Source organism: Arachis ipaensis, chromosome B03 (genome assembly GCF_000816755.2).
Source record: "Arachis ipaensis cultivar K30076 chromosome B03, Araip1.1, whole genome shotgun sequence".
NCBI lineage: Eukaryota > Viridiplantae > Streptophyta > Magnoliopsida > Fabales > Fabaceae > Arachis > Arachis ipaensis.
The window spans coordinates 3,152,531-3,165,904 of NC_029787.2; the positions used below are offsets into that span (position 1 = coordinate 3,152,531).

Sequence of the window (13,374 nt, forward strand, 5' to 3'; positions counted from 1 at the left end):
TAAATTTATTTTAAGTGTTAAAAAAATAATTTATATATCACTAAGGAGAAAAAGGACAAATAACCATAAAAAAATGTATTCTAAGTTTGTCAACATGGATTCATATATAGTCAAATGCATTATTTGGTTACTCTTAAGAAGCCGGCAGAAAACCAGAGACACATCAGAAGACAGCGATTGATGCACATATTACATATATTAAATAAATAATAAATAGAGTAATGTACTAATGTTGGTTAGTACTTTACACCTTTCTATTTGTTTCATACCAATGAGATACAATAAGCTCCAAAGAATGGACACGTTGAGGATTGTGATCAACCCAATCAATAATGAATGATCAATGATTCCATTAAAATATGGGAAAGCAAAAACACCCAAATTTTACTAATTTGTTTAAGGTTTTCTATGATATTGTATTGCATTTCTTACATTTATATTATATTTTATAATATTCTATACAAATCAAGGTTCTGAAAATCGGACCGATCATTGAACCACTATAGTTACTGATTTATTGGTTCAACCGAAAAAACCGTTTTATAATAAACATTTAGATTCTATACAAATTCAATGAATAAAGTAACTGATTCTAAACACTCTTCTACTGCGTTTTTTTACTTCAAAAGGGGATCATAAACAACTAGTTCTATGAATAAACAAACTACGATGATATGCAATGCCAAAAATAGGCCAATGATGAAATAATAAAGGGTTTCTCTCTTCAATTCTATGTTCAAGCTTGTAGCAGACCAGAATCAACAGAGTAATACCGTTGAAATAGTCTTCCTTCTTAATTCTTATATACCTCAAAAAATTTCCTATAAAATGAAAATTGAACACAACACACAGCCTTAAAACAAAAGCAAAACAACACTCAGAAATCAATCACCTCTTCCAAACATAGCCTTAAAACAAAACAGAACAACATTTAGAGTACGAGCATTGATCACAAAAAATTTATTTCTGAAACAAAACAAAAACAGCAGAACAACATTCAGAGTTTGAGCATTGATCACAAAAAAAAATTCTGAAACACACAGCAAAACCAACAGAACAGAATTCAGAGTTTGAGTATTGATCACAAAAAATTGATTTCTGAAACAAAACAAACAATCAACAGAACAATGAAAACAGAATTTTTTTTTCCTTCAGAAGAAGAAAACAATGGAAACATGAAGCATATAATAAATCAATGATCACCAATATCCAGCAATAATCTCAGACAACAATAAATACACAACAACAATTTAGCAAATAAACAAGAACAAGACCTAAATAGAAAATCCGACCAATTAAATCGCAGCAACCTAACAATTTAGCAAATTAAAACAACAGCAGCCCAACAATTTAGCAAATTATCAACTTAACAAGTTCAAGAACAGAAAATCACAACAAAAAAAATAATTAAAAATAACAGAAGAACAACAGAACAATTAGCAAATTAACAAGTTCACAATAACAGTTAAAACTTACCAGAAGAACACTAATGCAAGTGGAATCATCATGCTAATATGATTTCTGCAAAGATGCTATTTGTGCAGCTAAAATTTCCTAATTACTAAGATCCAATTATTCTAATTTCACATGGAATCGACTTACTAAGTTTCTAAAAGCTAGAAATTATAAAACCAACCAGAAATATGGTTAAAGCATTTCATCAAACATGTTGAGTGCAGTAAAATTAAAACGAAATAAGATAATTCAAAACTTAATATCAATGTGATAGAGAAGAGAACATAACTCTTGTATACTTTAATTCAGTCTAGGAAAAAAATCCAAACCACTACCAAATCAAATAGTTACTTATTGTAATAGAAATCAGAAGTTGCAGAGTTTGAAGCAGAGTATTGGTGTTGTATTGAGTGTATTGTCTGGTGGCGGGTTTAGGGAACTCACGACGGCTACAAAAGAGAGCAGTTCGACGGCTAGGTGGAGCGCGCGGGTTGGTCGCAGAGTTTGAAGCAGAGCAACGTGGCTTCCAGACGAACGCGAATGCGAACTCGAACGGTGAACTGCGAGCGATCGCGAACGGTGAACGCCGAGAGAACGTGAACGGCGAAGAACGCGAACGAAGATGACGGCTGAACGAAGACGCGAACGTGAACGGCAAACAAACGGCGGCGGAAGCGCGGCTGAGCAGACAAAGACGACGGACGCCGAGCTCGAGGAAGCAGCTGCGATCGGTGACAGCGAACAGGGGTTGAAGACTTGGAGCACGAGGGAAGCTAGATAGACGGACGGACGGCGAACTTTGAGTGCGACCGACGGCGGCAGTATGCCACTCCTTGCGGCGGTGGTTTGGCTGAGTTTCTGTGATTTCCTTCTGAATGAAAGAAAGAAAGGGAGAAAGGGAGAAAGAAACGAAGGAGCTCCCGTTTTTGTGTAAACCGGCCGGTTCAATGGTTTTTTACCGGTTTTTTATCAACGGTTTTATATATCTGACCGGATCGTTAATATTGTCGGTTCGCAATTGGACCGATCCGGTCCAGTTTTCAGAACCATGATACTAATGCACCTTTGAATATTTAGTAAAGTATGAATTGGCCCCACACTTTAATTTCTTTGTTTCTAAAATCGAGTTAATATTCAAAATGACTTCTGAAATTTGACCCGGCTCAATTTAGTCTTTAAGCTTTCAATTGACTCTAATTGTACTTTGAATTTTTGACCCACGCCTCAATTTGGCTCTTCTATCGCTTTCCGTCACTGGAGAGCTGACCTAGCAATTTTGGTTGACACTTCACACTATCAAACGACGTCGTTTAATTCTTGGAGCCCAAATTGTTAGAAACGACGTCGTGTGACATGAGAACAGGGTTAAACCAAAACCCAAACGTTAACCACCTTAAAATGAAACTCCCAATTGGCCCTTCTTCTTCCTCCTCCTCTCCTGGTATACGTACTCTCAGAGAAGAACTATGGGTGTTTCTGTAACTAAAGGTTGAAGCTTTTCTTACTTATTTTGCCCCATTGTGAAGACTAATTGTCTGGGAATCACCATATCTTCAAAATGTTACATAAGGTTTGTTTTTCATTTTTTTCGCTCTATTTCATGAGGTTTGTTTTTCATTTTTTTTCCACTTTATTACCCTAATGGAGGAGAAGCAGACACACCCAAAATTATTGCTATTGCTTTTGGTACATATCATAATCTTGCTCTTACAGGTTCTGAAATAGTGTAACTCTTCACACCTACTCAATTTTTCTTTATTTATTATTTTTTTGGAAGTTAATTAATTTTGATACATTAAGAGTAGTGTAAACTTGTTTGCAGCGTCATCTAATCAAATTTTGATACATTAAGAGTAGTATATGGCTTTTTTAAGCATATGTTTAATTAATTTGATCAAAAGAGGAACAATTGAACCCTTTTTCTTTATAAGCTTATAAGGGAATAAGGAATATATGATAAATTGTTATGTCAGCTAAGACATTAGAATGACTTTTAATGATATGTTGCCAGACTCTTGTTGTATTATTGGCTGCATTTTAAAACTACATGTAAGGCTACTTTTTGAGCAGTAATAGTTGCAAACATCAACTATATGAAATTAATATAGAGAAAAATATTTGAGACTATATAACAAATTTTATGCATCTTCTTAATTGCATTGCAAGTGTAATGGTATAAATAAATATATCCAATTTTTGCCTTTTTTATGTCCTTTGAGTCTCAAAGTAAACATTGATAAGTGCTAACAAGGGAAGAAGAATTCAGTCTCTCTCCCTTCAAAAATGGATCAATTAATATACCCTGTTTTTGCAAGAGTGAATATCATGTGGATGTCTTTCAAATTTTGTGCTGATATAGATATGTAGCACCATGACTACTAAGTATGGATAGTCAACTTGGCACTATCGGAGAGGACACACCTGATGAAAATTCTATTGGTGGAGTTTATAAGTTTTCCAAGTTGCACTCACTTGATTCTTAAACTGGTGTCTCTGAAGTAGAAGGAAAAGGATCAATTAAGGTACAATAAAAAACATGAATTTCGTGAGAATGTCTTAATGTATTTTTTTGCCCATTTAATTTTGGCAGATACATGTTGTCAAAGCAAAAAGAACGATGTCTATGACTATTGATAATCATGGCACCCTATCGATGTGGGAAAACTGCCCACAAAAAAGCAAAGGTGAATTCTCTCTTGTAGGTAGTTCCATTCCAATGCCAATACTGGCCTTTCATTGCCTTAATGTTGCCAAGGTTGCATGTGAAAATGAGCGTATTGTAGCATTGATTAGTGCCGGAGAATCAAACAATGGTGAAGATTTGGTTTGCTACTCTTGGGGTTTTAATAACCATGGCCAGTTAGGATTGGGGGATAGGGAGAACAAGACACATCCAGAAGTTGTGAAAACATTTGATGAGGAGTCCCCTTGGACAATTTATGACATAGCATGTGGTGTTGCTCACACTGCCTTGCTCACTCGCAAAAAGAAATCTACCGAGTTGGAAAGCAAGTGCTAGACTTTTGGCCTTGGGATAATAACCAACTCAGGCATGGAACAACATAAAGCGCATTATTTCCTACACCTATTCAAGACTTGCCGCAAGATATATCTATTATTGGTATCGATTGCGGCTTGTTTCATACAAGTGTAGTTTCCTCATCAGGGGATGTGTGGTCATGGGGAATGGAGAAGGGTCTTGGCTTATGCCCTGATGCTAGTCGTGGTTCATCTGATTCTGGTGATACCCTCTCACCCTTGTGTAAACTGTGTGCTCCATACCAACCTAAGTTTTCAGATCCGATTCAAGTTGCATGTGGAGCTGCACACACTGTTATTGTTGCACGGGATGGATATAATGTGTGGTCTTGGGATAGGGGGCGATGTAGAGTTCTTGGAACCGGTAACGAATTGGATTGTTATACCCCCAGCAAGGTGCGGTGGCCTCCAGCGATCGAAGATTTACTCAAAGAGTTCCCAGACCATCGAAGAATAGGACGCAACCCAACCCACAACAGCACCAACGAGGAACTTTTCCACCTCTGTCACGGTATGCGTTTTTGACCCAGCTACCATGCGAACGAGCTACCTGAACCTTGGCGGTTGCTCCCCAACTTCCTTTTCAACTCTTGGAGAGACTCTTGCGATTTGGGAAAATTGGGGCTGCTAGGTTTTATTTGAAATTTTGAGGAGTTAAATGGATGCCTTCAAATATTTCGCCACGTCATTTAACTACTATGATATCAGGTGTCAATCAAAATTGCCAGATCAGCTTCTGATGACGGAAAACGATGGAAGGGCCAAATTGAGGTACGAGCCAAAATTTCAGGATACAATTAGAGTTAATTGAAACTTTAAGAGCTAAGTTAAGTCAGAGATCAAATTTCAGAGATCATTTTGAGTATTAACTCTTATAAAATCACATATCGCATTAATAAAGTTTGAGAGTATGTGCTCCTTGACTAGCTTTGCCGAGTTTGAAGAATAATAAAAACTAGCTCCAAATTTAACTTAAAACCAATGAATAATAAATTAATTTTTATTTTACTAATATAAAATATTAAATACCACCTTTTGAATGAGACACCCTTTGTCCAACTCCATCTTTGAAGAGAAAGTGAATGACCATTGACCATGTATATAAAAAATTCAAAATTAATCTAAACTCTCAAAAAGTCAAAAAGTCAAAAAGTAAAATTACAAGTAATCGTTTTTCGGCGAATTTTCTTCTTAGCGTTGTCTCCGGCACCAACACCCCTTAACACAGCCATTTCCGTCAGAAGCGAAAAAAGAGAGAAAAGCTAGAAAATTTGAAGAACTAGTGTTACTCTTTCTACTCTTTCCTCTTTGATTATCTATCTTCTGCAAAATTCAACAACTATTACTCTCTTTTTTTTTCCCACGGAATTATTTTCTGCATTCCCCAATTTTGTTCCTAAAAACAATATTAGGTTTAAGTTTTTGTTGCTCAATGTTGAGGTCGTGGTGATCGTGGTTCCATTTCCGAGGTCAACTAGGGATACATTGTCCATGAAAACCGTTCCGACAACTCCAATCGCCAGGAACCGGAGGTCCGAGCGTCTCGAGAAGAAGACGCCGCCGCCGTCTTCAGCTGCTCCGGCGCCAGCGAGAGGGAGTTCCGATCTGAAGAAGGTCGAGAAGTCTGCCTCGCTAGTGCCGACTCCTTTGAGGAGATCTGGGAGGCTTTCCTCTTCTGGTTCTCCTTCCAAAGGCTCCAATTCGAAGAGCTTTGGGTCTTGTTCTACAGAGGAGAAACGGAAGTGTGTGAAGCGGTTGAGAGCTCAAGAAGAAGAAGAAGAAGAGATGGAGGAAGGTAGTGAGAAAGAGGAACGTGCAGGAAGCGATTCTAAGGTTAACAAGAAGAGATTGCATGCGCGTGTATATCGGGCTTCGTTAAAATCTAAAGGAGGTAAATGCAACGTAACTTCCTGTGTAGTGTTAATTCTTAATTAATAATCTAATTTTGAGCTATTAATTAAGGAAATTTTGCTATAATTTCTGGAATGGGTTATGAGTGTCACATTTAATAACGTTTTGGATGATTTAGGGAATAAATTGATGCTAATTTGCATATATTAGACGAGTGAAATTGTTGCCAGAAAATCATTATAGGATTAAAGTGATGAGTGATGGTTGCTTTCTGTTACTAAAGGAATAAATTTATCACAGGACTCTTTGTAGGGCAATGCCATGACGGTTGTAACTTAGTTGCCCTTTGCTTAGATTTGGGTTTGTTTTTGTCTTCCTTCCTGAGTTTACAAAAGCAATGTTATTTTGTAAATGTAGTAGTTATGAATTATTTCAGATCAGTTCCTCCTTTATGCAAGCCATCGGAATTCTGTTGTGTATCATCACGGCCTTATATGGTATGATTGAAATAAGCCATCTATGTTATTACAGTGATTTAAGGATACCTTAACGGATAAATAATGGCCTCTCTTGTATTGTATTGTATTGTATTGTATTTACTGTTTAAGTGCTTCAATTTTTATTTGCTTATCATTTTCTTAATCAAAATTCAGATGATTAAGAATGCTGCTGACTGCTAAGTGAGCATCCCAGTTTTTAATATATTGTTATAGCATATATATTCAATTAATTTTTTATCTTGATGTCAGATTTTTGTGGGGAATCAAATAAGATGGATAAGTCAACTCAGGAAGGTGATAAGGATAGTGGTAGCAAGACGGAAAATGATAGTGTAGTGCCATCTGGAGATGACAAAGCAAAAGAGATGATAGCCGAGTCTAGGTTTAGTGATCCTGTGGAAGACTTATTATTGGAAAATAATGTGGCTCCATGTGGTGCTACAACTGATGAGGCTAGGTTGGCATCTGAATCGAATCAGTCTGATTGCCGTGGAGAGGAGACACCAGAGACAGCAGTGTCAAGGAATACGAAGAGATCCCAGTCTAGGTTGAGTGGGCCTCCAGAAGGACTATCAGAAAAAAATGCATCTAGTGCAGCGCCTCAAAGTGCGCCTCAAAGTGATCACTCTGATTGCAATGGGAACGAGACATCACCGATAAGGAATTCTGTTTTCAATGAAAGTTTGATTCAGAAACGTGTTAGCCATGATAGGGGTGAAAATTTGATACCCTCAAAGAGAAAGGGGACCATGGTGGACATGCATTCAGATGTTTCTGCTACATCGGTTGATGATGAAAACTGCAACTTGGCTGTGGATGCTGACCCTTCAAAGCTGTGTGGTAGTACTGGAGGGACCAATGGACCATGCTCTAAAAGGATAAGGTAATTTTCTACTGCTATTCCTGAATTATTCTCACATTAGAATTTTGATAAACTTTGTGGTGCTGTTGTTATTAGCTTCGAGTCTCCTTCTTTCTTGTAGAAAAGCTTTGCTTGTATATTATCGGAAGGCTTTGGCTAGCTTTTCTTATTCCCCTACTCCGAAATGCCTTTTCTATCTCAGTTCGAAATTCATGATTACGTGATGGAATTATATCAACAGCTCAGTTTTGTTCCTCCTAGTGTGGCCAGCCACATGGATCATGGATGTATGCTGTAAGACATTTGACATAATTCATAAATCGGGGAACCAAATTGAACCCGTTAAAAATCTGACACACTAAAATGAACACATTGAAAATGTGATAGGCTAAAATGAATATAGGGAAATATAGGAACCAAAGACCATATTAAGCCATAATTTTAGAATTATGATGAATGTTAGTTCAGAGAAAGATATGACTGGGAATGAATGCATTAGAGAGAAAGTTGGAGTTGCATTTATTTCAGAAAGATGGTAGAATTAAATGGTTAGATTGTATGAGAAGATTTGTAGAATCTTTAAGAGGAACAGTAGATCAGATGAAGGGCATCCAGACAGGTAATCGTAGGAAAATAAAAATCATAGATAAAACCATAAAGAAAGTCTAGATTAAGTGGTTGTCTTTAGACATTGTTCATGCGTAGCTGACTCAATTTTTAGCAAAAGGTTTTGTTCTTGCTATTGTACATGTTGGTTTTGGGCGGTGTGAATGTTAGTTACCAAAATGAAGAAATTAGAAACAAAAATGATGGAGCTTAAAGTTTTTCATTATCTAATAAATGATTGATCTTAAAGTTTAGCTGCATTTATTTAATATTGTGTCACATGGTATGGAGATGTGACTACAATGTAGCTGAATATTTATTTACTTTGTATGATTTTGATAAGAAACAACCGAAGCTTGAGTTATATCTATAGATTGTATTGCTTGTAGGGGATGGCCCACCCTGCACAACACATTTGATATCATACATAAGATAATTTGCAAATAAAATTAATCTTTTGGGTGAACTAAAATTATGTTGATAAAGTGGTATGTGAAAAGAAAATGTGTAGCCTGTGTACATAGTTCTTGGGTAGTTGAATTTTTCTTGTGTCTGAGTACCATTGAGCTGGATTTTTAGGCGGATCTCTTTATCAGATGTGCAAAGCGATCAAAGGAAATTGATCAGTAACGTTGACCAGCTTTCTCCAGGAGTTGATGGTGTAAAGCTATCTTCTCGAGACAAGGAAGGTTAGTTCACTCCATTTTTAGTGAGTATTTTATGACCTTCATAGTTTAATGAGGGTGACAAAATAGCATCAGTATTGTAGCTTGAGGTTTCTATGATAGCTTTTGATTCTATTCTAGTTCAACTGGTTGTGTTAAGTTGCTTGAATTCCCTCTCCCTTTCCTTCTCTCCACCCCCTTTCTCTCATTTTCGTTAAATCTGCCACCTATGTTTCAAGAGGCACCCACCTTGCCTTACTGTTTCGAGGTGAAGCGCTTTTCATTTTGTTTTTTTTTTTTAAAGAAAAAATTTAAGGGAGTTTTAGAACAACAGTTGAGTTGTTTCCACGTGAACTCAAGCTTTAGAATCAGCCAACCACTGATCCTTGTATCAGATTAGTCTGCCTGCATTACACCCTTTGGGGTGCAGTCCTTCCCCAGAACTTGTGTAATGCAGGATGCTTTGCAGCGGGATGCCTTTTTTTTTGTTGGGGGAAGGGGGGTATCATTCTCAATGTGACCTTTGCCTATACTGTAATTATTCCTCGTTAATGCATTTCTGACCTTATCTATTTGCTTTATCAAATGGCAGGCAAATCTCAAGGTAATGATGCTGAATATATAAGGAAACAACAGAGGTGCTTAATACTTCTACTGCAGCCGGAGATAGCAAAGCTTTGTGAACTTCTTCTTTTACCAGTATGCAGCTCATTTTCTGTCTGTTAATTTTTGCTTGCTGTGTTTGTGCAGCTCTCCTTTATCGCCGATAAGATTGCAGTTTGTTTACCACACTGTTTTGCTGTTGGTGTAATGTGATTTCTGAGATATTTTATAGAAACGTTGATAGTTAAAGTAATATTATAATGTAGAAGTATTCTATGAAAACAGTTTTATAACGTAGAATTTTTCCATATGTTGAGACATATTACTAAACAAACCGTACTTTGTAAAATATTCTGAAATATGTGATTTGACGCTTAGTTATGTAGAAATAAATTCTATTCATTGAACTGGAATATTGAAGTCTAAGGTTGAAGGGCAGGATCCCTGCTATGTTGAAGAAAGCTCTTGAAGGAATCTATTATTTTGGCTGTTATTCAACTTGCAGCGCTTTGCATAGTGTTAATAATGATGAAGAAGAAATAACTATTAAGGGCTTTAATATTAGCAGGAAGGAAATTCCGTATTACTGTAATTGGACAGAAGATAGTAGTAGATGACTTCTGTGTGCAAGAAATGAAAGAAAAATGGTGGTGAGATAGTCAAGTTTTGGATCTAATTGTAGATTGAGACTTACATAATTTTTTTAGACCCATTTATTTGTCCTTAGAAATTAATTATGTCATCAATTTTATTTTTAAATTAAACTTTGGAAGTGATCTTTCAAAGTTGTACACTATCACTCACTAGCTTCATGATATTCTACTTGAAAAAAGGTTGATCTTGTATATGTCTATTTCAGTCGATTATTAGTTTGGAATTAACTGTATCTTTGACATATTTTTTTAATTCAGGACAATGTCAAGAAAATGGCTGATTCTTGTCTTCAATATGTTCTGAACAATCGTCAAATCTGTACAAAACCAGTCTCAATATTGCAGGCCTTTCAATTATCTTTGGTCAGTATATTATCTTGAGTTTCCTTCTGTTGCATTCTTAATTTACGGTTTTCAGTTTAGGGTCATTTTTTTTGCAGCTTTTATTTCTCTTTCCTTCGTCTCCTGCTTCCCATTTGTTTTCTGTGATAACTCATTGTCCTTTATAAGAAAGAGAACTAGTGTGTCTAATGTATTCTGTTTTTGCAATATATCAAATAATCCCATTTAGTTTTCAGGGTTTCCAAATCTTTCAATTATAGGTGTGTGTTACTCTGTTGGTTGCAGTTAGTACATATAACAAATTTTTTGTATAGTAATTGATACATATAACTTTATTTTTATACTGAAAATTTCAGTGTTGGACTGCTGCTTCTTTGCTAAAGCATAAACTTGATTTTGAAGCTTCCATCAAGCTTGCAAAGCAGCATTTGAATTTCACCTGTAAAAAAGAAATGGTGGATGAAATTTATTCAATGCTGTTGGGACTGAGAGAAGAGATTTTATCCCACATTTGTGGCATCATTGATTCTTCAAAAGCTCCTGAATCATCAAACCGGGTTTATTCCTATAGTGAAGTGGCACCGGTAGTTGATTCAGCCAACAAAGATACTCCGGAAAGTACTAAAGAAATTCCAGTGTGTGAAAACCAGGAGGGGAACATACATCTGATGCTACAGGAAGAAAAACAAAAGCTTAAAGCAGCTATGGAGAAAGAGAAGACTGAATTTGAGAGAAGGGTTAAACTCCAGTGGGCAGCTATTCGATGTTGTTCTCCTAATGATGTGACGAGGAGCGAAAAACTCAAGCTTTTCACTAGTGAGTATGAAAAAAGAGTACGAGAATTAAACCGGCAGCATGAAATTCGTCTCAAGGATCTTGAGGCCAAACAATTAAAATCATTGCAGAAACCCAATATAGTTGAAGCCATATCAAGGCCAGGATCCGAGGTTGGATTATCTAAGTCTCCTGACAATTCCGTTGCATTCCCAGCAGATACTCTCTCTAAGCCTTGGTATTCTAGAGAACAATGTTCTGGTGGAGCCACAAGCGCAGAAGATGAAGCACAAGGGAGTGAAAAAGTTAGTTGTGAATCTCGTAATGGAGAGATATGTGATCAGGAAACATCAGATGTTCCCAATGGAGAGGCAGCTCTTTCTATGTGTAAATTCAACAATCTGAATGATGATCAAGATGAAGTTCCTCCTTCCTTGAATTCACAATCATCTTCAGAGCATGTCCCATGTTTACCTACCACTAGCATGGTAAGTTGTAAGGAAGCTACAGTAGCTGATGAGAGCAATGTTTCAATAAATGTGGAGACTCCAAATTTGCCTTCATCTGATGAAGGAATTGCCTCTTTGAATTTAAGATCACCTCAAAACTGTGCCTATAGTCTAAATGAATTGTGTTTGCAAAGTTCTGAGAAATCTGCACAAACTTGCAAGGCTGTTGATGGCAATGGTTCAAACAATGCTGTGTCTCAGAATTCACGTTTAACTGACGAGAGAATTGCTGCTGGCACCACAGTAGGTGTCCCAGATGGAGAAGCACATGTGGACATGCTCGGGACTGTCAGTGACAGTCATTGTCGAGAAAATATTACTGCTGTGAATCCCTCTTCATCCATGCAGCAAATACCCGATGGTGTTGTCAATGTCTTGGATTTAGAAGAGTTGTATAGACCATGTGTAACTGATGGTAATGCTATTACTATCTTAAATCAACCTTCGTTAGAGAAACAAAATCATGATGGACTCTCATCATCAACTATACCTGCTGGAGAAATCACAATTGAAGTACCCGAAACTGCTTTAGAGGCCTCAATAGTTGTATCAGATAGGGAACTGTCTGTGGAAATTCTTTCATCACCCCTGAATCAAACATCTGTTGGAGCTTTCGGTCAAAGCAATACAACTCCCCTTCCAACCACACCCTCTTTACCACAACAAATTCCTGATGCAATATTGCCCTGCATGCCTGATGGACAAATTTCAGCAGAAGTGTCGGAAACTAGCCATGAGGTGGCTGAATGTCAGTTGACAGAAACAGTCAATACAAGTACCACATCAGACCAGCAGGAAGGAGTGGTAACCATGACAGAGAACACTTCGGTCCAGGAGACTGCAATATCTAGACCTGTTGATATCACGGAGCCTCTGGAACAATCGCAGCCAACATCATCTGTACAGTCCCTACCAGACACTGATAGAGCGAGAGAAGTGCAGAACTCTTTGGTGTCTGGTCCAGTTGATATTGTACTAGATAATCAATCCAATAATTCTTCACAGGTTGTTGAGCCTCAAGAGCAGGTGCAGCAATTACCTGCTGTTGAGCTACTTCCTTCCAACCAGGATCTGTCTCACTTGCCTTTGGCAGCGGGAGTCGAACATCAGCAAACTAATGGAGATACTGTCCACAGCCATCATCTTGAGTCATCAAGTGAAGTTTCAAATGAAGCTGTAGGGCGGCAATCCTCTACTTCGGAACTTGTTTCACACTCGCATCAAGATGTGCAAACAGCCTCGAATCTGGGCCTTGTTTCATCTATACCTGGTGGAGTGAGAGCACAATCTTCAGACTCAAGAAACTTATCCACATCCTCAGGGGTCAATAATCTTCACATTCAAACTGCGGGCACATCAGCTTCTGGGATTGTTCCACCTATAAGCCGTGATCCACTTAAAAATGAATTGGACAGAATACGGAGACTTGGAGAGAAAAATATGAAGAATCATGAAGATGCGGTTAGCTTCTGGTTTACATATTGATTTGATTATGTTATTATACCTTAATTTACA

The 13,374-nt window shown here is 37.3% G+C and overlaps 2 protein-coding genes, 1 long non-coding RNA gene and 1 pseudogene across 3 annotated transcripts in view; 2 read left to right on the top strand and 2 right to left on the bottom strand.

The window, feature by feature from the left end:
* The window catches only part of LOC107632369 (protein LYK5), a gene marked incomplete at its 5' end in the record, with an annotated part of 4,829 nt that extends 2,422 nt beyond the window's left edge, over nt 1-2,407 (bottom strand). The window contains one exon of the mRNA XM_021120120.1: nt 1,900-2,407. Within this exon, the coding sequence (XP_020975779.1) occupies nt 1,900-2,407 (508 nt within the window). The remainder of the gene's footprint in view (nt 1-1,899) is intronic.
* Nucleotides 736-1,876, bottom strand: LOC110269882. The gene is made up of 2 exons (XR_002358678.1): nt 1,807-1,876; nt 736-821 (listed from the first exon to the last, which is right to left on the bottom strand). It is a non-coding gene; the product is annotated as an uncharacterized LOC110269882 (long non-coding RNA).
* Nucleotides 2,813-5,447, top strand: LOC107632368 (annotated as a pseudogene).
* LOC107629238 (helicase protein MOM1) overlaps nt 5,605-13,374 on the top strand; it is a 9,402-nt gene continuing 1,632 nt past the window's right edge. Inside the window, exons 1-7 of the mRNA XM_016331982.2 lie at nt 5,605-5,776; nt 5,907-6,385; nt 7,095-7,728; nt 8,893-9,002; nt 9,571-9,677; nt 10,493-10,597; nt 10,933-13,320. Coding sequence (XP_016187468.1) covers nt 5,986-6,385; nt 7,095-7,728; nt 8,893-9,002; nt 9,571-9,677; nt 10,493-10,597; nt 10,933-13,320 — 3,744 coding nt within the window. The 5' untranslated portion in view covers nt 5,605-5,776; nt 5,907-5,985. The remainder of the gene's footprint in view (nt 5,777-5,906; nt 6,386-7,094; nt 7,729-8,892; nt 9,003-9,570; nt 9,678-10,492; nt 10,598-10,932; nt 13,321-13,374) is intronic.